This window comes from Podarcis tiliguerta, assembly GCF_965153285.1.
Source record: "Podarcis tiliguerta genome assembly, chromosome: 8".
Lineage (NCBI taxonomy): Eukaryota > Metazoa > Chordata > Lepidosauria > Squamata > Lacertidae > Podarcis > Podarcis tiliguerta.
The window spans coordinates 36,692,918-36,716,041 of NC_139541.1; the positions used below are offsets into that span (position 1 = coordinate 36,692,918).

Here is a 23,124-nt window from a genome sequence, read left to right on the forward strand (position 1 = left end):
TGGGCCACAGTTCCTGGATGATTTAAAAGACAGAGAGAGGGAGACATGGCTGCGAGAGGAAGAGGCGAGCAATGTAGCCTTTTCTGCGGCTGCGAGAGCAGCAGCGCTCCTGAGCCCTGCGGTAAGAGCAGCAGCAGGGCCCTCGGCGCCTCCTTGGGGAGATGCTCGGGGCGAAGCATGATGGGAAACTCCCGCTGCCTCGAGCCCCTGAGCCCAGCAGCAAACCCGCCTCACCATCGGCTGCCTCCCCCTACCCCGTGATGTTAATTGACTCTCAGCGTGGTTGGGCAGATTTGGGGTGACGACAGAGCTTTGGAAGCGTGGTGGAAAATGTGTGTGTGTATATATGTGTGTGTATATATGTGTGTGTGAAGGCCGATTCCCATTGGCTGTTTTCTGGGCAGGATATGCGTGTTGCAATCCCTTCCTGGGCACTTTTAAGATTGATGTTTTGTTTTCCCCCACCCACATGTTTACTGGGTTATTCCCCCCCCCCCCCGCACTTCTTTATGCATTGGAGTTGCTGAATTTGAATTCCCCTTTCTGCCTCTTTCACCAACTTCCTTTCCCTATTTTTCTTTGGCTTTGCAGAACAGGCTCAGGTTTAGGACAAGCTAGGAGAACCCACTATTCCCTCCCCCTTTTCTGAAAGGGTCAGATTAATCAACTTTGTTAACTGTGCCCATTTACATTATGAGAGTAACCCCTATTGATATCAGAGGGACTTAGTCCCAAGTAAACAGGTCTGGGACTGCACTGTTAATTTCATAACCTAAAAGCAAACTAACACATTAGTTAAGTGAAAATGTCATCCTTAACTGCCTAGAATACTGAAATATTTGTTAAGGACATTTTCTTTTACATGTTTTGGTTTCAAATCTTCTTTTTACGCCTCTAAGGGCAATCCAAAATAGGCTTCAGTCCTATATGCAGTTACCTAGAAGGAAACCACATAGAACTGGGCTTGCTTGTTAATAGTGCAGTCCTGTATATGTGTAGAGGGACACGGGTGGCACTGTAGTCTAAACCACTGAGCCTAGCACTTGCCAATGGAAGGTCGGCGGTTCGAATCCCCGTGACGGGGTGAGCTCCCGTTGCTCGGTCCCTGTTCCTGCCAACCTAGCAGTTTGAAAGCACGCCAAAAAGTGCAAGGAGATAAATAGGTACCACTCTGGTGGGAAGGTAAATGGCATTTTCGTGCACTGCTCTGGTTTCACTAGAAGCGGCTGAGTCATGCCTGTACACTGGCTCCCTCCTCGGCCAATAAAGCGAGATGAGCACCGCAACCCCAGAGTTGTCCACGACTGGACCTAACGGTCACGGGTCCCTTTACCTTTACTCAGAAGTAAGTATTAAGTTTGATTTACTCTATGTTAAGTGGCTACAGAATTGGATACAGGATTGCAACTATTTTAGATAGATGATATAGATACACGCAGACACATACATATACATACATACATATATACATACATACATACATATATCTAAAGTCAGGATACATGACCCATTATTCCCCTTTTCTTCTTTAACCTCACAACAACCCTGTGATATAGGTTAGAATGAGAGAGAGAGACTGATTGAAGTCACTCAGTGAAATTTAGCTGAGGGGCTGTTAGATGCTGGGCTTTGAATAAACATGCCTCAGATTGGGCTGCACAGTTCTCTTGAGGAAATTAGTCTTCAGTGCAATTCTATATATATATATATTGTGCTTCGTATGTTCCAGTTTACCCATTGCCCTCTTCTCCCAAACTGATATTTTGGTTAAACTCTTATTACATGACTTACGCAAAAACAAGACTCATTGTGTTCAATGCTGTTTATTCCTATAAACAGCTTTGGATTGCAGTCTTATCTATAGCTAATTCTGTGTGTGTATGTGTGTCTAGATCTCTGGCCCCTGCTAAATTTATTCTCCTTAAAATTGTATTAGTCTCATAAAAAATTCTTTCTGTGCTAGTGGAAAGGCTGTGCCAAGATTCCAAGGAATGATGTCTTACCTTAGGCTGAATGCACCCTCCGCTCTGGCAGTTGAAATATTCTGCAAGGGGGGAAATGAATTGCCTGCCAAATAATGGCTGCATTGGAAGGTGGTGGACTGTCCTTGGTTAAAGGATTTTAAGCAGAGGCTGGATTGCTACCTATTGCAGGTGCTATAGCAGCAGATTTCTTGCATCAGCAAATGGATGGCCTAGTTGACCTTTGTGGTTCTTTCTAACTTTATGATGGGGAAACCTTTTGGGAGCCTCCTGATTATGCCTAAGCTGTCAATGAAACCTATGAGACTTTTGGTAGAATCCTATGTGTAGGAGACTACCTGCTGCATAGCAAAGGACCACAGCATTGCACTATAAACTGATTAAGCTGTTGTCCTAAGCTTGCAAAACTTTTCACATCCTTCAAAACAATTTCATTTTCACTTCTTTATTGCACTGAAGAGGATGCCTTTTTAAGATGGCATTTGCAGCCTGCAGTTTTAAACAATATTATCTGTTTAAAAAACAACATTGGAGGTAAATTTTTATCTGATTAAAAAGTGTTTCTTTATTCAATGGAGGTTTCAATCCTATACCCACATCCCATTGAACTCAGTGGGGCTTGCTCCTGGGTAGGGCCCCACCCACTTTTCAGTTGGGTCCCACCCACTATTGGAATTCCGTGTGGCCCTCAGCCCCAAAAAGGGTTTCCCAATTCCTGATCTAAGCAATTGACTAAAGTTAAAATTTGAACTCATTGACTGTATTCTAGGCCCCTGTAATTAGAGTTCATATTGCTTTCTCTTTCAAAGGTGACTGGGTTGTTAATTTGTTGTATATTTTCCACACTCATAGGATTGCAAGAAGCTGCACAATGATGGAAGGAACAAGACAAGCAAGGATTTCTCGCCCACACAAGATAAGCGAATCCTCAAAGGTCTGTGATTTTTTGCACGTATTGCTTGTTACGTTGGCAGACTGGAACTTCTCCCACAGATATGGGAGACTTGCATTTCTCTGTTTACTACCCCAGAATTAATGCCCATTTTACATGTGGAATGTAGTGGTTTTCAAATAATATATGAAAAGAACCTCTCCTGTTTTCCACATGTGCTGATGGTTGCTTTTAGAAGTTGCTTTGTTCCAAAAATGTCTAACCCTGGTTCATAGTTCTGTTGTCCATTGAGGAGACCACTGTCTCTTAGGAAGCTGCTATATATTGACTCAGACCATTCATCCATCTGGCTTACTGCAGTTATTACTGGCTGTCAGCAGCTCTCCAGGGTTTTAGACAGGGTCCTCTCCCAGCCCTACTTGGAGATGCCAGGGACATTCCGCCTGGAAAGCAGGTGCTCCCCTTATGAATTAAGACCCTTCCCAAGAGACATAGGAAGCTGCCATATTGGTCAAACCATTGGTCTGTGTACAGAGTTTTCTCCCAGTTCTACCTGGAGAAGCTGGGTATTGATCCAGGGACTTTCTGCATGCATAGCAACCACTCTGAGACGTGGCTCTCCTGAACTGCCCAGGAGAGGGGCAAACGGCCAACCTGTGACTGCAGGGCTTTGTGTGACCCCCTGCCTAATTCCAGGCATATACCAGGAAGGTGGCGGCCAGTTAAGATCATCACTACCCAGCATTTTCTCTCTCCTAAGATAACTCCATACTGTATTTGCTTTCTCTCCTCCCTCCCTCTTGATTCTCTCGTAAGAAAGAGATGGAAGTGTGGTGGTCTTCTTAAGAGATAAACAGAGAGAGTGTGAGGTGGCTCTGGAACCACTCCCTGTGTTGCCATGTTGCTCCCAAAAGATTACCTCCGAGGGAGCGTGGCCCTCTGCCAGATAAATGAATAGATTTATTACCCCTCAATTGAATAGCAATTTGACACCCATTCTCTTCCTTTCAGGTATACAAATGGGCTGACCACTCCAGCCTAGTTCTTCAGAGCTTGAACGAACAGAGGCAACGTGGTCTCTTCTGTGATGTCGTTCTGGTTGCGGACGAGCAGAGGGTCCCTGCCCATCGAAACATTTTAGCGGTCTGCAGTGACTATTTCAACTCAATGTTCACCATTGGGATGCGGGAAGCCTACCAGAAAGAGGTGGAGCTCTTTGGAGCATCCTATGTTGGCCTCAAAGCCATTGTGGACTTCTTGTATGGGAGCGAGCTCTCCCTCGATGGTGGCAACATTGATTACATTTTGGAGACTGCCCACCTGCTGCAGATCTGGAAGGTGGTTGACTTCTGTTGCGAGTACCTGGAGAACGAGGTCAACGAGGAGAACTACTTGTACCTGCAGGAGCTGGCCTCTCTCTACCACCTCAGGCGCCTGGACTTGTACATTGATTCCTTCATCTTGAGGAACTTTGGCACGCTGTCTTTCACGCCACACTTCCTGCAGAACATTTCCATCCAGAAGTTGTGCCAGTACCTGGGCAGTGACGACGTGCAGCAGGAATGTGAGCACGACTTGCTGCAGGCCGCGTTGCAGTGGCTGACGCAGTCCCCAGAGAGGGAGAGGGAGGCCTACTCCATCTTGGAAAACATCCATTTCCCCTTGATACCAAAGAGCGACCTGCTGCACCGCGTCAAGCCGGCCGTCTGCTCCCTCCTCTCAAAAGAAACCAACTGTGAGACCTTCGTCGAAGAGGCGGTCCACTACCACAACAATGTTGCGGCTCAGCCGGTCCTTCAGAACAAGCGGACCGCTCTCCGCACGAGTGAAGAAAAGCTCCTCTTCGTTGGCGGGGAGGTGTCGGAAAATTGCTTGGAGCTGAGTGATGACACATGCTTCCTGGACACCAAAACGGGGCAGTGGGTGAGGGAAACACCGCTCCCTGCCCCGCGGAGCCACCATTGCGTTGCAGTGCTCGGAGGGTTCATCTTCATTGCTGGAGGAAGCTTTTCACGTGACAATGGCGGGGATGCCGCCTCCAATCTTCTATATAGGTATGACCCTCGGTGTAACCACTGGATAAAGGTGAGGCTTCAGCTGCAATGGGCACATATATGTTCTTGTAAAATTTTATGCTTTTAGCAGAAGGTAAAAGACTTCTGTCCTTAAAACATGAAAACCAAGGAGTGCAGCCATCTGTGCAGCAATACTTATGCTGTGAACTGTGGAATCTGGTTTCCATATTGCAATATATCATGCCCCTCCAGATTCAATGGAGGCGGGGGGAGCAGTTTCTTAGCGTTCATGGTGGTGCGTAGAAGGCTGAGAAAATGAGGCACTGTTCTCTAAGAAAGGTCAGAAATTGGGGCGAGGGCTGGTGTTGGAGCTTTGATAGGCAGAGAGTGCCTTGTATGGCTTGTGAGTCTGGGTAGAGGTAGACTTTACCTGTTGCAAGCACATGCACAGAGATGTTTGTGGAGTAAGAAAATAACAAAGCAGTTTATTATAGGAAGTAAGTAACTCGAAGAGCTTGGGAGGCCCTGAGTACTGAAGATTGTGTTCCCCCTCCTAGTTAATTCAAAATACTAAACCACGAAATAAAAATATATATATTTCAAAATGGAGCAAAGCTTTCATTGTATATTAAATTAAAATAGATTCTTTCTAGAGTTTTTCAGTACAAAATTCTGAATAAATTCATCAAAGCTTTTTTTAATTTTTTTAAATACAAGTGTCAAATTCTTCCCCCTTGATGGTTCCAACAGTCTCTCCCCTGTAGCAAGTCACTTCTATTTTACTAGCTCCTTGATTTCCTGTTCTCATCAAGAGAGACGTTCGAGTGAGGATAGGGTTTGGGTGCCTCTCTGTAAATGGATACATCTGTTATTGAATTAATCAGGCTTCCTGAAGATATCTTTCTTCTGATATGGTTAGAATAGCCTAATCTAGACATGACCAACTCCTTTATCTTCCATTGTTGTGAGCCAATCTGTTTTCTAGACTATTGACTGGCCATCAAAAATATATTTGGCTGTAAGTTAATTTAGAATATGCAGGAAATGATAAAAATAAATTTAAGGAACCTCAGAAAGAGGAGGAAGGAAGTCAAGTATTGAAATGTTAAAATGACTGTAAAACTATTGAAATGAATATAACTGAAAATCATAAATAAAAAAATGATACATACATACATACATACATACATGTGTGTGTGTGTGTGTCTATATATGACTATTCAGGTATGTTGTAAGGCTTCCTTTTCTTTCACAGCTTGCTTCCATGAGGCAGCGTCGTGTAGACTTCTATCTGGCTGCCATCAAGGGCATGCTAGTGGCTGTCGGTGGAAGGAATGAAAATGGAGCACTTTCATCTGTTGAGATCTACAGCCCGGAGAAAGATACATGGACCTATGTAGCAGGCTTGCCAAGGTAACCTGGATCAGGATCTGGAGACAATCATTCATATGGGGGTGTATATGTGAACCTCAGGTCTGGGGGCCAGATCTGGCCCTCCAAGCCTCTTTTATCAATCTTCCCCAAGCCATGACCCTGCTTTGCAGTTGTCAAGTATGTGTATAGTGTCTGTGTGTTTCACCTCTTGCCATGGCCGCTAGTGGCAGGTGAGCCCTGGAAGGCTTTGCAGAAGGGAATGGGGTCTCAGGCTGAAGATTATCCCCCACCCTTGTTTTATTTTGGCTTTCACTCAATCCAGCACCTTCTGTATGTTTTTGGAGTATAACTGCCATCCTCACTGGCCGCTGGTCATGTTGGCTGGGGCTGGTGGAAGTTGGGTGTCCAACAAGGTACCAGGTTCGGGAAGGCTGTTTTACGTTGCAAAAAGAACAATGTGAGTTTCCTGGGGAAAGTTTCAAAATTAAGTAGTTTCCTTGTTGCCTCTTACTCTTTGTGGTGGCAATTCAAAGGAAAAGCTGTAAGGATCCTCAGACTGCCCAGGCGCAAAGTGGAATTTGATCTCTTGGCTTGCAGAACTCAGCAGTAACCAGGAGTCATGGCAGTGGAATCCAGCAGAGACCAGGACACTGAATCAGGTCCATGGCACGTGGCACACAGGGGAAGCAGAGCTTTTCGTCTGTATTTCCTCAAACAAAGGGGGCATTGCATAGGGGTTGTGGACAGTAGGCAGAGGCTCAGAAAGCCTCAGGTCACCTCCAGCCCCTCTAAAGGGCAAGTCGCTCACTAGGAGCTCTACTTGGTGCTGAGAGCCAGGAGCCTAGGAGAGGTGCATGGGAGGCTGAGGTTGAAAAGACTTCACTTCACCTCCAGCCTTCATAGGAGCAAGTGGGTCACTAGGAGCTCTCCTTGGTGCTGAAAGCAAATGTCCTGCCTTTCTGCATTGTGTGGGCCCCTATTCAGGACCAGAACATCATTAGTGTTGTATCCTGTAGGCTATTATTATTACCTCTCCCACCACTATTACAATAACAGTACTTTATAGTTTGGTAGGAATTCTAAAGTATTCATCTTGTTTGAAAGGGCTTCCTTCTGGACCCTGAAGGGAACCCCACAACTGATTATATCTTTCCCCCTTCCCCTTTCTTTCTGTCCTAGGTTTACTTATGGCCATGCTGGCGCAGCCCACAATGATTTGGTTTATATATCAGGAGGCCACGATTACCAAATCGGCCCCTATCGCAAAAATCTGCTCTGCTACGATTATCGCACCGACGTGTGGGAAGAGAAGAGGCCGATGATCACCGCCCGCGGCTGGCACAGCATGTGCACCTTGGAGGATGACATTTACTCCATTGGCGGCAGTGACGATTACCTCGAAACGATGACCCGCTTTGACATTTTGGCTGTGGAGTCTTACAGCCCACAGTGCAATCAGTGGACCAGAGTGGCCCCCTTGCTGCAAGCCAACAGTGAATCTGGAGTGGCCATGTGGGAAGGCAAGATCTACATCCTTGGTGGCTATAGCTGGGAGGACACTGTCTTCTCCAGAACCGTCCAGGTGTACAACAAAGAGAAGAACAGGTGGCAAAAAGGAACTGATCTTCCAAAAGCGATTGCTGGGGTTTCTGCTTGTGTGTGCGCGTTAAAACCAAGATCAGAAGATAAAAAGAAAAGGCCAAAAATGAAGCGGCATCAGAATCAAGGGAGATGACAAACTTTTGGGCAGTTCAGCCATGGAGAAAGAATGTGTACCAAACCTCTAATCATATTTTATATAGCATTGTAAACGGCTTTGGAAACTTCCATAAAACTACAACAAAGGGTTCCTCCCACCCCCTTGTCAGTTGAACTGGGTGATTTCTGATGATGAAATATCTTCATGGCTCCAGGAAAGGCAGTTGAATGTTAATGCCATATTGTTCTTGGGACTGTCATGTCATTATTGAACAAAATCCAGTAGAAGAAATGGTAAAATGTATGTAGAAAATGGTGGTTGGGAACATCTGTTTTGAAATCAAAGGAAGGAGACAGGAGTTGAGAGAAAAGCAGGTTGTCCTAAAAAAAACTGGAACGGTAATTCAAAGAGTTGTCCTTCAATTCTCACTCATCCAATGTAGCGACAAGTTGGGAGGTATGCCTTTAATTGTGGCCAATATGTGTGTTCCCTATTCAGACTGAAGTGTGAGGAAAGCATTGAAATGAGAGCGAAGTGAGGGTTACTTGTGTTTAAAAATTCAGGTGTGCCGAGTATTAAAAGCTGCATTTGTTAAAGTCTCCCAAGCTTGAATGGGACATTGTTCTGGAGTAAGTAACTGGTATATTCCAGCAACTGGGTCGGTTACCTGAAACAAGGAAACATTGCTTTTGTCTCCTGCTGCATTGAGGCCCTTGTCACTTGTCTTTGGCTTGAATGGTCCATCTGTGTCCATCAGCCAGTATGTTTATTTTATACAAATGTACTACTGTATCATTTTATAAGAACTTAAATGCTGCCATTTGGATGGAGTCTCAATGACATGGTGGGGAAGATTCCCCCTCCCACTCCAGACAATGAAAGTCTGTTTTCTAAGAGTTTTTGAAACCTTTTGTATCATTTTTTAAATGAGACACGTTTTTGCTAATACCTAGCCTGTAACTTGTCACCTGGTGTGTTAATTACTCTTAAAGCTTCCAATGCATATTTATAGTCCTGTCATTTCTGTTTGGGAGTGTGTCACACTGGGGCTTTCCCAGGTGGTGTGGATAACTTTGCTGTGAAATCTTGCCTTGGAAAAAACAATGACACACCTTTGCATTGTCAGGTGCTAAAGGTAAAGGGACCCCTGACCATTAGGTCCAGTTGTGACCAACTCTGGGGTTGCGGCGCTCATCTCACTTTATTGGCCAAGGGAGCCAGCGTACATCTTCCGGGTCATGTGGCCAGCATGACTAAGCCACTTCTGGCGAACCAGAGCAGCGCACGGAAACGCCATTTACCTTCCCACTGAAGCTGTACCTGTTTATCTACTTGCACTTGGACGTGCTTTTGAACTGCTAGGTTGGCAGGAGCAGGGACCAAGCAATGGGAACTCACCCCGTTGTGGGGATTTGAACCACCGACCCTTCTGATCGCCAAGTCCTAGGCTCTGCGGTTTAACCCACAGCTCCACTGGGGACTACAATTCTTCTAAAAAAAGACCAGTTTGCCAGCCTAACCGAAAGGTGAATGCGCTATCAAATACCTTTCTAAGTAACAGTACTTTCACAAGTCCTAATTACATAAGAGCATATGCAGAGCCTGCTGGATCAGGCCAACAACCCTTCTAGTCCAGCATCCTGTTCTCATAGTGGCCAACCAGATGCCTGTAGAAAACGTGCAAGCAGGACCACAGCGCAAGAGCATTGTCCCCTCCTGCAGCTTCCAGCAACTGGTATTCAGAAACATTATTGCCTACAACCATTGAGGCAGAGCTGAGCCATCATGGCTAGCAGCCTTCAGTAGCCTTGCCTTCCATAAATTTGTTCATTCCACTTCTAAAGTTATATAGGTTGGTGGCCATCACTGCCTCTTGTGGCAGTGAGTTCCATAGTTTAACTATGCGCTGCGAGAAGTACTCCCTTTTATCTGTCCTGAATCTCCCAACATTGGATCCCTATGAGTTCTAGTGTGAGGACAGAGGGAGAAAACTTTTTCTCCATCCACTTTTTTGAGCCCACCCAGAGTCAAATATGTCTATACCCTAAAGCAGGCGTGTCTTAACAGGTCGATAATGATCTACTGGTAGATTGTGGGGTGTTCCTGGTAGATCCTGGTTGATCTCTGGCCCCTCAGTGATCTTGTTACAAAAAAGCTTACTAAAAAAAGCTCCACAACTTTGGGTAGATCACTGCCAGTCTTTTTACAACAATGGGTAGATCACTGCCAGTTTTTTTTATACTGTGAGTAGATTGCACTCTATTGGGAGTTGGACTTCCCTGCCCTAAAGTATTGCCAGATTTCGCCTTGTTTTGCAATAGCCTCTGCCATATGTAAATCTGTGTCACTCAATTTGCTAATAGGGCTAGTCACATTCTCAGCCCCAGAGATCTCCCCATCCCTGATGCACATAACTCAAGTTACAGCTGCCTAACTTTTTATTTTTTTTAATCCAATATGGGAACCAAGATTGGCATTCCAGCTGCTGATGGAAATGAGAGGCATGGAAACAACTGTGATTGGAGTGATGGAGCCTTGGGGAACCAATCAGAGGGAGCTTCTGTGGGAGTTGTAGCAAGAAACAAATCTGAAGCCAAGCTTGTTTTTCCTTCATTGCCAGATGTCATTTCCCCGCTCCTTTAAGGAGGACTTTGCAAACACAGAACTGCTTAACTCTACAGCCAAACTCAACCAGCCCCCAGAGTTGTGGGATATCTTTTTGTCATCACCAGTAATGTATGATGGTCATGGTGCATGATTCAAAGACCTGTCCATGACATGCACAGGATATGGTTTTAATCACTGCCAAATTTGGGTGATGTGCCAATAGAGCTGATTACCATACCTATATAAATCAACATGACTACTTCACCCAGTGTTGGGAATCAAGATGGGTAGGTAGGGTTTTTCCATGGCTGCTGAACAATAAATTGAATGGCTGAAGTATTTACTTATTAAGGAAAGGATGAAGAACCAATACCATTTAGATCAGGGGTAAGTTATCTCTGAACTGCAGACATAATTAGAGCTGTGAGGCATCTGCAATGGGCTCGGAGGGCCATTTCAGTCAAACCACACCAACCTGGCTCAGCTGAAAGGTTTGCAGGCACCTGATTGAGGATGTCTGAAAAAGCCCTGTGCAAAGTGCTCCATGAGCCCCGATGATCCATCAGGTCTGATGGAGTGCTTTAAAAGGCACTTGCAGGCTATGCTTTTGCCTGCACCGTTTGCTTTCAACCATGGGAACAAAAAAGTATTGCCTGACACCGGGTGATTTATAGGTGTGCAGCCCTACCCACCTGTGAAATTTGGCCTGCAGGGTGGGCGTAGCAGATAACTATCAGGCCTGTTTAGCAGATCCAGTTGCCCCTTGCTCCATATGCTGTGGGATCCCATCAGTGTGGCCAGTGGTCAGGAAGGGAGTTGTAGTCTGAACATCTGGAGGTTGCCAGGTTTCCATTCCCGAGTTAAGGGATTCATTCCTGTTTCTCAGACCTGGAAGGGCTACTTGGAAGGAGCGACTGAAAATAAATACAAAGCATAACTTAGTGCTTCTGATTCTCTAAAGATGTGTTCACCCCATGAAAAAGCTTCATTTTAAAAACAAAAAATAAGGAATTCTGTCATTAAAAGACATACCAAGTTATCTGTAGGAGAGAGAGAAATATCTGATAACTAATTCATGTACTAGAATGAGTTTAATATAGCTGGAGTTGAATACATTTATAAACCATCTTCTAGTATAAACACTAAACATGGGCTGACTCCGATTTCTTCTCCGCTTTCCATTTGGGCATGTTTTAATTCTACAAGTTTGTGAACCAACTTCACAAACCATTTCCAAAGAAGAAGTGGTTATACCATGTAGTCATAAATTTTGAATTCATTGCCCTTTGAAGACGACACGCATGTCAGCACTGCATCAGAAGAGGCCTGCCAGATCAGAACAAAGGTTTATGTTTTGTGAGCATAACAGAAAAACGGGAATGTTTACAAGGTGCACCTACTGGTGAAAAAGAAGCTGGAGCTGGCCTAACTTTTACCAAAAATTACAAGTATATTTAGTGTTTTCCCTAGAAATTGAAATTAGGAGGGTAGGGGTGGGCAGGTGTTTGAATTTTCAGGAGGTAGCAATGAGGGAAAGATCTCTTTGATCCACTCTCTCTGTGGCTCAAACCCAACAGTCTCTTAGCAAACAAAGCCAAGTTTCAGTTACCTAAGTCTTGGTTTGCTGCTCAGGATTTTACAGTTTTTTAAAGTCACCAACTGGCACAATATATTGGATTCCTAGCAATATTTTGGGAAGGTTTGCAAGAGAGCATGCCTTGTTTCATTTAGACCATTGTCCTTCTGCTGCTGGCAACACCATGCAGCAAATTGGCGAAACCGGTGTGTCCACATATACCTGTCAATGTTCTTATTTGATACACACAAACCATTTTCTAAAGTTCAACCTGGAGTATGCCCTGCAAGTCGGGCTGTGACGCTGGACACCCGTTTGCAGATCGCTGTTAACAGGTGCCGCTTGTCAATATACACAAGAAGCAGCATCCAGTTCATTTGTCATCTTTGCCCTGGGTTTTCCTGTAGACCATCTCTCGGAAGCCTGCCAGAATTTTGTTCTCCCTCTTCCGCCTCTCCTCCTGGTTGAAAGATGCCAGGGCCCTCTTTTCATCTGCACTGTAGATCTGGTTCTCCTTCCGCAGGCGCACAGCTTCCATTCTCCGGTGCCTGCTGCCGCTCATCACGTAGCCAGACTTCTCAAATGACGCAATCTCTTCGCTGGTTAGGCCAATCTCACCTCTCCTAGGGATGCGTTTCCCAGCTTTTACGTACTCGGCCATGGCAGCGCCTTCGCCAGGGAGTAAAGCATGCCCATAGTTCAGGGGTCGGTCCTCTTGAGAGGCATGGGTAATGGGAGCTTCTGGTCCTATGAAACCCTCCCCATCTGCATTTCTTACTCTCTCAGTCCAGAGATCCCCCTCTTGCTGTTGGTCACCATCCGAGTCTTCGCTGCTGCTCAACTCCCTGCTTTTCTTACTCTTTCTTTTCTTGGACTTCTTTTTCTTATGCTTCTTTTTCCTCTTCTTGGCTTTCTTTCCCCCTTCCTCACGTGAAGCAGCCTTTCTCTTCTTCCTCTTCTTTTTCTTCCTCTGCTCCTCTTCTGAGCTGGAACCAGAGGAGCTGCTCTTTTTAGATGCACCCCCTTCGTCTTCTGCAGGGGTGTGCTCATCAGAGTCCCGGTCGGGAACTTTGGGCGAGACCCCCCAAACTTCAGGTGCTCCGAGCTCACCTATTCTCTCTCTCTCGTTCAGTCGCCTCTGCCTCAGCGACTCTTCCTGTTCCTTGCCGTAGTGCTCTGGGCCCGGCCGGGGCCCGAAGGGGTGCGGGGGCCCGGGGCGCTGACGAAACCCGCCGCTGCTGCAGCGATCGTGGGACCGGGACCGGGCGCGGGAACTCTTGCAGCGGCTGGACCTGGGCGGGGACGGGCTGGTCGAGCTGCCGCTCCGCGAGCAGGACACGGGCGCCATGGCCTCGGCGGAAGTGCCTCCGCTGCGTCGAGGGGCGGAAGCGGCGCCTCCGGATTGCCGTTTGCACACCTTTATTAATGGAGAAGGAGCCTTTCCTAGGGAGGGGCCCGCATTTTCGCCTTCTCTTCCCCCCTCAATAAAAAGGGAGGAATCCACAGATGTGAGCCACCGAGGGGACGAACAATCAATTGCAACGCAGCTTGGCCCCTCCCACAAATTATAGTGGTTTTAATACATTTCTCACTAAAGTTGTTTTTGGGGAGTTCCCTTTAATAAAGCCAGCCAGGCTGTCTCTGTTGCTAATTGCACCATTCTGGGGAGGCCTAGCCCCTGTTTTCTTTCCGAATCCTTTGTAGCTGGAGCACATGACATGACATGGTTAAGAAAATCACCTGTCAATTTAGGCACCCTGTACCACACCCGCTTTCTAACAGGCATTTAATGTTTTTCACCTGGAACAAGATATATAACCTAAAATAAATGGGTTTCCCTCCCCTAACATATCTTCCCACCCGTGCACATAGCTGTCAATTTTTCCTTTTTCTTGCAAGGAATCCTATTCAGAATAAAGGAATTTCCCTTAAAGGGGGGGGGGGGAGAGTTGACAGTTATGCCCATGCAAGGATTTGACCGGTAATAACTCTGCCCCCCCAGGACCCCTTGGAATGGGACGTCATGTTAGTTTGGTGCAGTAAAGACAAAAAACTGTAATAATAATGTAAACATGCAGACATCTGGACTGCCTTGATATTTGCCTGTGATCAATGAAGTTTCAGTTTTCCTAACTGAACAGGTAGCCTGGGAGTTTTCATTTGGCAGGCTGCCGCAGTGGTTAAGAGCGCTTTCAACCAGTACTGTTTCTTGTGTAGGTTGCACCCTTCTTGAGAACTTGAAATACTGATCTGTGCTTTATAAACTGCAGGTTTGACTACTGTTAAATACTCCCTGTGGTGCTTCCCTTGAAGACTTTTGGGAGGTTTTACCTAGTAGTGCAGGGGTTCCCCAATTGTGCTGTGTGAGCATCAATTCATGTGGTCTGCGGTGCTGCTGGGTACCTGGGTTTGAGGCCAAAGATGGGAGATGGCACATCCATTGCAGTAAAAGATTCATGTTGCCTTTTAATTGTCTATCCATTGCTTTTATTACTTACGTTGTATTCTATTGTATTACAGTTTGAATTTTATGGAATTCAAATTGCCATATAATAAACGGCAATATATAAGAAATAAAAGAAGCAGTTAAAATACAATTAAAAATCATACAGTACATTACAATTACTCAAACAGGAGAAAAATAATTATGTGGTCTGCCGAGACCTTCAGCAATTTTCAAATGGTCTGTGGGGGAAATGGCTTGGGAGGCACTGATCTTATACCAAATGCAGCCATATCTTCCCTACTATGAGGAAGACAAAGGAACTTGGGGGCCTCTTTCTTAAGCTACATAGTTGCTCTGAGAATAGGGAGCTTGAACTGAAAGAGTTCAGGGAGTTATGGAGCCTAATACCAAGCTGCTGTCCTCTCATCTGAGCCAACAGAATGGGTCTCCACTACATCCAGTGGATGAATCAATGTATAATTTGCTTTTAATTGTTTGCAAGCCTCCCTGGACCTTGGGAAAGGCAGATAAAAAAGTATATGCCTTTAAAATATTTGTTATTCCCCTTTATAAAAACATTACACAGAAATGAATGACACAACATATACAAACGATGTAAAGTACAACTAATAAGCATAAAGTAAATGTGTTTGTTGCATTTATATTTCACTTTTTGTCAGGCACCCAAAGCGGTTTACAGTTTTAAAATACTGATTTATTTGATGAGATTTGATCCGACTCTTCCTCTGAGAAGCCTAGTGTGTGATTCTCCCTCTCATTTTAACAACCCTCTGAAAGGGTAGGTGGCTCAAGATCAACCAGTATGTTTCATGGCAAGTGGGAATTTGAACCCAAGTTTCCTTCACCCACACTGGTTGTAGCAGTAGCCTGCCTGCAGCACAGAATTAGTAGAACAATGGTTGCTTTTACAGCATTTTTTTTTTTTTAGGAATTGCAATATATGTGACCACCGCGCCCCATGACAAACCAATTTCCTCCAAACACATTGGCCATTTATAGAACTAGGATCCATAAATCTGCCGCTTGCTGCACCTGTTGGATTAGTTTTGTTCGGTTGTGTGTATATATATTATTATAACTGAAGATATAATTGCAAGGTAAGAACAAGAAAAAGCACCATCCACAACTGTCAGTATTGCTTTCCTGCTCATTCATTCACATTCCGCCCACTATGTTGAAACAATCCTAACACAGCGCCTGCGCAGCACAAGCGTTTCAGCATTTCTTTGCTCATGCGTACCAAACGGAACCGCCCAATCCCGCCCCTTGATAGTGTTGCGCACGCGCGGAATATTCATTCATCTCTTCTTGATACAGCAAGCCCAAAGCGCGCTCTCGAGCTTGGCGGTCGAACTACGCACGCGCAAAATGCACTTTTATTCTTTCCCTTCCCCGCCTTGCAGGCCGCATGCGCAGAACCCTCCTCACCCCCGCCCCGCCTTTTCCCTCACATTCAGCAGCATTGATTTGCTTTTATCCCAGCGCAATACTATGGAAGAGCTGCGCATGCGTAATGTATCACCAGCCTCCCGTTTGCCTCCGCCTTGCTTTTTTTTCTTTCTTCCAACCCCCGCTTCGTTCTCTCGCGGTCGCTTGCCGAAGCAGCTGCGCGCGCGCAATAACGTGTCCGCCTGCGCCTCCCTCCCTCCCGTCAATCTCGGGCCATCCCCGAGTACGCACGCGCGCGAGGGGAAGGAACGCGAGATCCTCGACAAGAGACCTTTTTTGTCAAGGCGCGCGCGCACGACGGACACCGGAGCGCGCGGCGTGAGCCAGGATGACTAGGTGCGCTCGCGCCTTTGCGCAGGCGCAGCTGCCCGCCCCGCCTCGCGCTGCCCGCCCTCTCCTGTGTGGTGTGTGTGCGCGAAGAGAGAAGATGGCGGCGGCGGGGCCAGGCAGCGTGAGGCGTTGAGGGAGACGCTGAGCTCGCTGCTGCCGCCGCCTCCCCCGCCGAGAGGGGACGGGGGCGCCATGGCCGTCCACGGCGCGCAGGTAAACGCCTCAAGCCGAGCCCGGAGGCCACCACCTTTTATTCCCTTTCCCTGCCTGAAGGGGTTTCCCCTCCGCGCTGTGGCCCGGCCAGGCCTCGCCTCCTCCTCCTCCTCGGGGCAGGAGCACGCTGCGTGTGTGCCTGGCTTGGCAAGGGCTGGGCCTACCCGGCCGATTTCTGCAGGCTCATCGCGTCGTGTGTGTGTGTCATGGCGAGCGAGCGAGTTGTGGCGGGAGGGCTTTCTCCCCGCTAAGCCACGGGGCGCCTCTCTCTCCTCTCTGTACATGATGAAAAGGAGGGGCTGGTGGTGGTGGGGCGCGCGCGTGCTCGCGGAGGAGCACAGCCAGGCGAGGGGTTTAAAGGCAGCCATCCCATTGCACACTTTACTTGGAATTGAGCAGGAAATAAGAAATTGCGGGAGCGGCTGTGTGTGTGTGGGGGGGGGGGAGTTCTCTCTCCATTGACCTTAATGGAAGAGCACGCCTAAAATATTGTGTATGCGGGATTTTATACCCCCTCCCGAGTTTCAAGCACACATGGGTAGGGGGGTTTCATCGATACATTAGTAAGGATGAATTTGCTTGAGCGGCTTTATTCGGAGAATAAAACCCATTGGTAGGACTTCCCATTTTGTTTTGTTTTAACTCGCAGTTTAAAGCGGGAGGAGGGGTTGTGCTGTTGCAGCTTTGCAGCTTGATTCTCTGAGCAGGTTAGGGAAACTGGCCAATATTCAGTCATGAGACTTTGCTCCTGGGTAAGAGTGCGCTGGTAGGAAACCCAACAGCGTGCTTTGAGGGAGTAAGTCTCCCTAGGTTCAGCCACAGGGTTTTACCTATAGGTAAAGTGATATACTCAAGTGATATTACTCAAGAGTAAGCCTCATAGAGTGCATAGGATTGTTACAGCTTTTCAGCCAGGCACCCTTTACTTTTGTTGTTCAGGCGTAAGTTTCCCTGGGTTCAGGTATAGAAGAATTTTACTGCTAATGTTATTGGACTATAACTTCCATCTCCCTGATAACTGGCCATGCTAGCTGGGGCTGATTCCACCTTGATCCCTGAGCAGGCTTATTATTATTAGGAAGTGAATTATACTACATTCATAATAGGACTTTGGTCCTAGATTAGTGTGCATGAGGTTGTAACCTCAGTCTTTATACCTTTTTAAGTGGGTGGGTAGATTAACTTTGGAGGTAGGAAATGAAATTTTACCAGGGATGGAGGGAACAAGTGCAGAAGGTAGGGAAACACTGAAAGTAGGCATTGCTTTTTGTAGAGGAGGGGAGGGAATTGGAAAAAAAGTTCCCATGGAGTTACATCCATTCATTCACTCTTCAGTTCTCACATGCTTAACTTGGAAGTTTTAGTCCTTGCTCACAGACTGCCAGACATGCAAGAGAGTTAAAAGTATTGGACAGGTGCTAATTGCGAGTAGTTTTATACTTGTTTGTTGCACTCTGGTAGTAGGTGAATACATGGGGTATACATAGGACACACAAGTAACTGGGAAGATTTCTTTTGCTCATAGAACTTTCATCTAAAGTTCATGTAATTGAAAAAACTTGTGTTGAGGCAGGATTCTCCACCTTCAGGCCTTCCTGAAAACATTACAAGCTTCACTAAAGTAAAGTGGAGGATCTGGACACACTATGCTGGTCACTGAAGGACAAGGACATTGTTTTAGTAAAATGAATTTGTATGACTTGCATAAAGCAGCTATGTCACAGACTATGGATGAAGGTGACTCACACCCTAGAGTACCCAGTAGTCTGACCTATATATAAAAAAATACCATCTTAATATGATGGATCATGTTGACCCCTGGGATTTCAAAGAAACAAGGTTATCTCTTCAAGAGAGAGAAAATGTTACTTAAATGCCAGTATAACTTGTTTTGTATCAAATTTCTAGATTTGGGATTCATCTGATGTCTTGGTTTGTAGATGGAGTAATACAAACCCCTTCCCATTCCCAAGTTATTTTCTAGGAGACCTTTGTTTTGGGTAAGGCAGTGGCAAATACTAAGTGCTGTTTTCACAGAGAAAATTGGAGGGGAGATTAATATTGAACTTGAGGTACAATTGCAATGAATCTTTGTCTGGCTAGTTAGAAAATATAACTTGATACTTCGGGGGGGGGGAAGAGATTGGATATGAGTCTTCAAACTGAGACACATGGTGGTATCTTCTACATCATGATCTGAATTATGCTATATATGATGCCTGGTTGTTTCGATCTGGAACTGTTACTACTTTGCTGTTTGGATCTAATGCTTGACTTTGGCTCTTTAATAAATTTGTAGAGGATCTTTGGTCAGTGCCTTGAGAAATATAGTAAATGACAAGCAAAACATGACTGTAGGCATTTTGTGGTTGTATGTTACTGTTCTACTTGATTTTCCCCTAGCTTTTTGTTCTCTTCAAAGACTTCTGAAATAAAGTGCTGTTCCCCATTGTACTGTTCGGCTACTGACACCCAGAATGATTCAGTTCAGCCAGATCTCCAACTTGCTGCCTTCCATATGTTTTGAATTACAGCTTCCATCATCCCCAACCAGTATGGCCATATTGGCTGAGGCAGATGGGAGTTGGACTCCAAAACATTTGGAGGGCTTCAGTTCGGGAAGGCTGTTTTTGGTAGTGTGTCCCTGTCTGACGTGGGATATATATACAGGTTTAGTATAAGTTTTATATCCACTAGCTATTACTGTTTTTCTTTAGTGTTACCTGTATGGTTGATCTTATTAATTGGCATCTCTAAACACAAATGACACCTATAGTCTGTATACATTCTTTTTGGCTAGTCTTTTGGGCATGGCTTAACTTCTACAGTGAAGGGCCATAGTTCAGTGATAGAGCATCTGCTTTGTGTGCAGAAGGGCTTAAGATCAAACCTTGGCCTTTCCAGGGAAAATACTCTGTCTGAAATGTTGGAAAGCTGCTGTCAGTAACTGTTGACAATATGTGCTAGATGGACCATGGGTGAACCAAAGGTTAGTTCTACTCAGAGCGGACCCATTGAATTTAATGGGTCTAAGTTAATCATGCCCATTAATTTCAAATATTTTACTCTTGGTTGGGTAGAACTAATATTGGAAACAACCTCAGTGGTTTCTGTTGGTATAAAGTAGCTTACTATGTTCCTGTAGGAAGTTGCATTATAGAGCAGTCCAAACTGCATATCTGACATGCTATACAGTGGTATCTCAGGTTAAGAACTTAATTTGTTCTGGAGGTCCGTTCTTAACCTGAAACTGTTCTTAACCTGAGGTACCACTTTAGCTATTGGGGGCTTCCTGTTGCCACCATGCCACCGCCACACAATTTCTGTTCTCATCCTGAAGCAAAGTTCTAAACCCGAGGTACTATTTCTGGGTTAGTGGAGTCTGTAACCTGAAGCGTCTGTAACCTGAAGCGTCTGTAACCCGAGGTACCACTGTAGAGGGATTTGGATGAGCTTCAGCTGGTGAGTAACACCAAAGTGCTCCCGCCCAAGGGTTGGACAGACAGAAGTTAGAGCAAACACCAAAATGGCCTGATCTGGCCTCCTTGCTGCACCAGTCTGAGAGCTGGTGTAACAGAGTCATTTTTCTTCCAGGCTGGCTGGCATGAAAGGCAGGGCCGTGGCTGCAGTGTTCCATTAAGTACCACTGCTTTGGGGCAGAAATTCAGATTGATTCATCTAGCTCAATATTGCCTGCACAGACTGGCAGTGGCCCTATTGATTGGGGATCCTTCTCAGGCTATCCAATGATGCCAGATTCAACATGGGACCTTCTGCATTCAAAACAGCTGCTCTACCACTGAAGTGTGTAGATACATACTGTCCATATAGAGTCCATGTAACATTTAAGTGAAAGTAAAGAGTGTGGGTCATGGTTGGTGTGGCTATACCAGCATTTACCCTGTCAACGGTTTGTTTGTTTTTAAAAGGCAGTACCCTTCAACCCTCCCCTTAGTATTGGTGTAGATCTGGCTGTAGAGATGATATTAAACCTTTCAAAATACATAAAGAATGAGAGAAACATGCCTTAAAGTAGTCTCATTTAAAGGTTTTGAGTTTTTTTGCTAAACAGGATGTTCTGAACACCTGAAAGGAAGTGTGCATTTGCATTTCTAGCATTTTTAATATTTGGATTAAAATGCGGTCATTGGATTCAAAATTCAGAACTTTCCACAAGGCTTTAATTTCTTCTGCAATAGAAGGTGTTATAGTTGTACATTATTTTAGTAATAAGCAATTAGACTTATTTAATGCCAGAGAAACCTCATGGACATGATTCTTTGTAGTTTGTATCTGGTGCAGTGGCTAGAGTGATTGTCCTGAAAGGTAGGATAGAAATCTTTTAATAAATAGAGTGTTAGATTTGATTAGAAGAAGCCAAGGTTCACATAAATGAACAACTGCAAAGCTCAGTAGATGGCCTTAGACAAGATACAATCTCTCAGCCTAATCTGCTTCTCAGGGTTGTTGGGCATTGTGTGCAGTAATGTTCCTTGTTTGTCATAGATTTGTTCCTGGTTATAAGAAGTCAATTAGGAGAAGCTGGTGACATGTTTGCATGTGGGTATAATGGTGTCCCAACTGACTCATGAACACACTGCTCTTTGCTACTTCAAGGACTGACCAATTAGTAATAGTGATCACTTATATTGGTTTTTGGAAGTTTAAAAGCATTATCTCAGTACTTGGTAAAATGAAGCAGCTTCTAGTTTGTGTACATGGATGAATAGCTGCCGCAGTCATATACAGGAATCCCCCCACTTATGCACGGTCAACTCGTGTGCGACGATGTAGACATGTGGCACTGGGAAATAAAAATTTCAAATAAATAATTCAATTCAAACCTGAAATGGTGGGAGAGAGCTGGAAAGTTTTTGTGGCTCATGAGGAGACTCTCCCCAGAGCCTGAAGAGGACGCCAGTGAGCCAAAAGTCCAGAAAGAAAGTTTTAAAACGCTATTAAAAGAAAAGGAGTCCAAGGGTTCCAAAATGGTGTGCAGGAGCTCTCACTGCTTCCATGTTATCCTGGTCAACAGCTGTTGGGCAGGAAGCTGTATTGCAGCAGGCTCTCCACTTACGTACATTTCACTTATGCGTGTGGTGCCCAGAAGACAACCCTCTCATAAGTAGTGAGTCGCCTGTATTTGGAATTAAGGACACCATTTGGCAATGATAGCAGTGGCACAATAGACTGTAGTGTAGTAACAGGCAAGTGGTAAAAGTCAGGTCTGCAGTCTCTGACAACGGTTCTGTAAACTAGACTAGTATTACTACCATTCCCTGTATAGCAGATGGGGGTGGAATTGAATTTGAGAGCTAGTGGTTTGCAAAAGACTTCCTAGCAAATTTATGTTAGAGATGATATTTATGTAAGTTATAGGCTGCGGGTGTAGCCAACATGGTGCTTTCTAGATGTTGGAGAGTTTCTGATCAGCACTGGCCAGCATAGCTAGTATACAGGGATGGATGGCCATTGTATAGCAACATCTAGATGGCACCACATTACTTATTCTTGCTATACATTTCTTAACTTGTCTGTGTGCAGGTCCTGCAACCATGTTGAAATTACAAAATGATAGTTGCTGTAAATTGATTTCCACCTATAACCTGTCAGCTGTTCACTTGCAACATCTCTTTAAATACTGCATTAGGTTAGATTGATCCCACTGAAGTAAGTGGCAAATGTTCTTTTAATTGTTTGATCTTCAGACTTGGCTAACTTCAATTTGTTAGTTTAGAGTCTTTGATTTCAATGCGGATTCTTTGGCTTTAAATTTCCTTGACAGGCTCATTCTCAAACTACTAAGTGTACACCTTAACTTTTCTTGCTTGAATAACTTTGATAAAATAGATCACATTTTTAAAAAAGTAGTCTGCAGGATTCACTCGTTTATCTTAGTATAGCTTCTCTCTGATATTCAGGATTTTTCATTCTTAATACTTATTAGACAAATATGCCTGAACCTGAAGTCTGTTAATTACCTTGTTATGCATGTTAAAGGATCTTGTTTCACTGTGATTATTCTAGTCATTGTATAGCACAGATATGTAGGTTTTTAAGATGTTACAGTAGTACAATTTATTTTAAAAAGCAAAATATTAACATGAGCGTTTCTGGAACTAAATAAAAACACTCATCATTTGTTAGAGTATGCTGTTCTGTATATAGTAATTTTTCTATATTTTAAGGCTAGGGGGCATCAAGTAGACACTGCTACGAAGGCTACTGATTTTCTTGGAGTTTAGACCAGTATTCCTGAAAATGGGGCCCCTCACCCTTTTAGAGTGTTTAGAAACTTGGCGGGGGAGGGGGGGGAGACAATTCCAGCCACTCAAGCATTTTTGCAGTAGCATACAAATGGCAGAAAATGACAGGAGAGCAGTGGCTGTCAGAAATGTACATAGAAATTTATTTCGGAGTTCAGTATGCAAAAGCAAAGCAGTTAAATCCTAACATTTGGATTTAGGATAACATATACCTACCTAGTAAATAAGTTAGCAAAAGTGGAAAGGCAAGATAC

The 23,124-nt window shown here is 44.9% G+C and overlaps 3 protein-coding genes across 4 annotated transcripts in view; 2 read left to right on the top strand and 1 right to left on the bottom strand.

The window, feature by feature from the left end:
• Nucleotide 1: 1 nt before the first annotated feature.
• KLHL36 (kelch like family member 36) lies at nt 2-8,967 on the top strand. Its single transcript, XM_083452007.1, has 5 exons — nt 2-121; nt 2,835-2,916; nt 3,886-4,959; nt 6,145-6,302; nt 7,443-8,967. Exons 2-5 carry the CDS (start codon nt 2,854-2,856, stop codon nt 7,996-7,998), a joined length of 1,851 nt encoding a protein of 616 aa, XP_083308133.1. The 5' UTR covers nt 2-121; nt 2,835-2,853; the 3' UTR covers nt 7,999-8,967.
• Nucleotides 8,968-11,641: 2,674 nt separating this feature from the next.
• LOC310682823 (NF-kappa-B-activating protein-like) lies at nt 11,642-13,684 on the bottom strand. Its single transcript, XM_083452008.1, has one exon. It carries the CDS (start codon nt 13,491-13,493, stop codon nt 12,519-12,521), a length of 975 nt encoding a protein of 324 aa, XP_083308134.1. The 5' UTR covers nt 13,494-13,684; the 3' UTR covers nt 11,642-12,518.
• A 2,392-nt stretch (nt 13,685-16,076) lies between these two features.
• The window catches only part of USP10 (ubiquitin specific peptidase 10), a 33,537-nt gene continuing 26,489 nt past the window's right edge, over nt 16,077-23,124 (top strand). The window contains exon 1 of one of the 2 annotated variants that reach the window (XM_083453217.1): nt 16,077-16,604. In XM_083453217.1, the coding sequence (XP_083309343.1) occupies nt 16,584-16,604 (21 nt within the window). In that variant the 5' untranslated portion in view covers nt 16,077-16,583. The remainder of the gene's footprint in view (nt 16,605-23,124) is intronic. The other variant, XM_083453218.1, reaches the window with a different exon arrangement.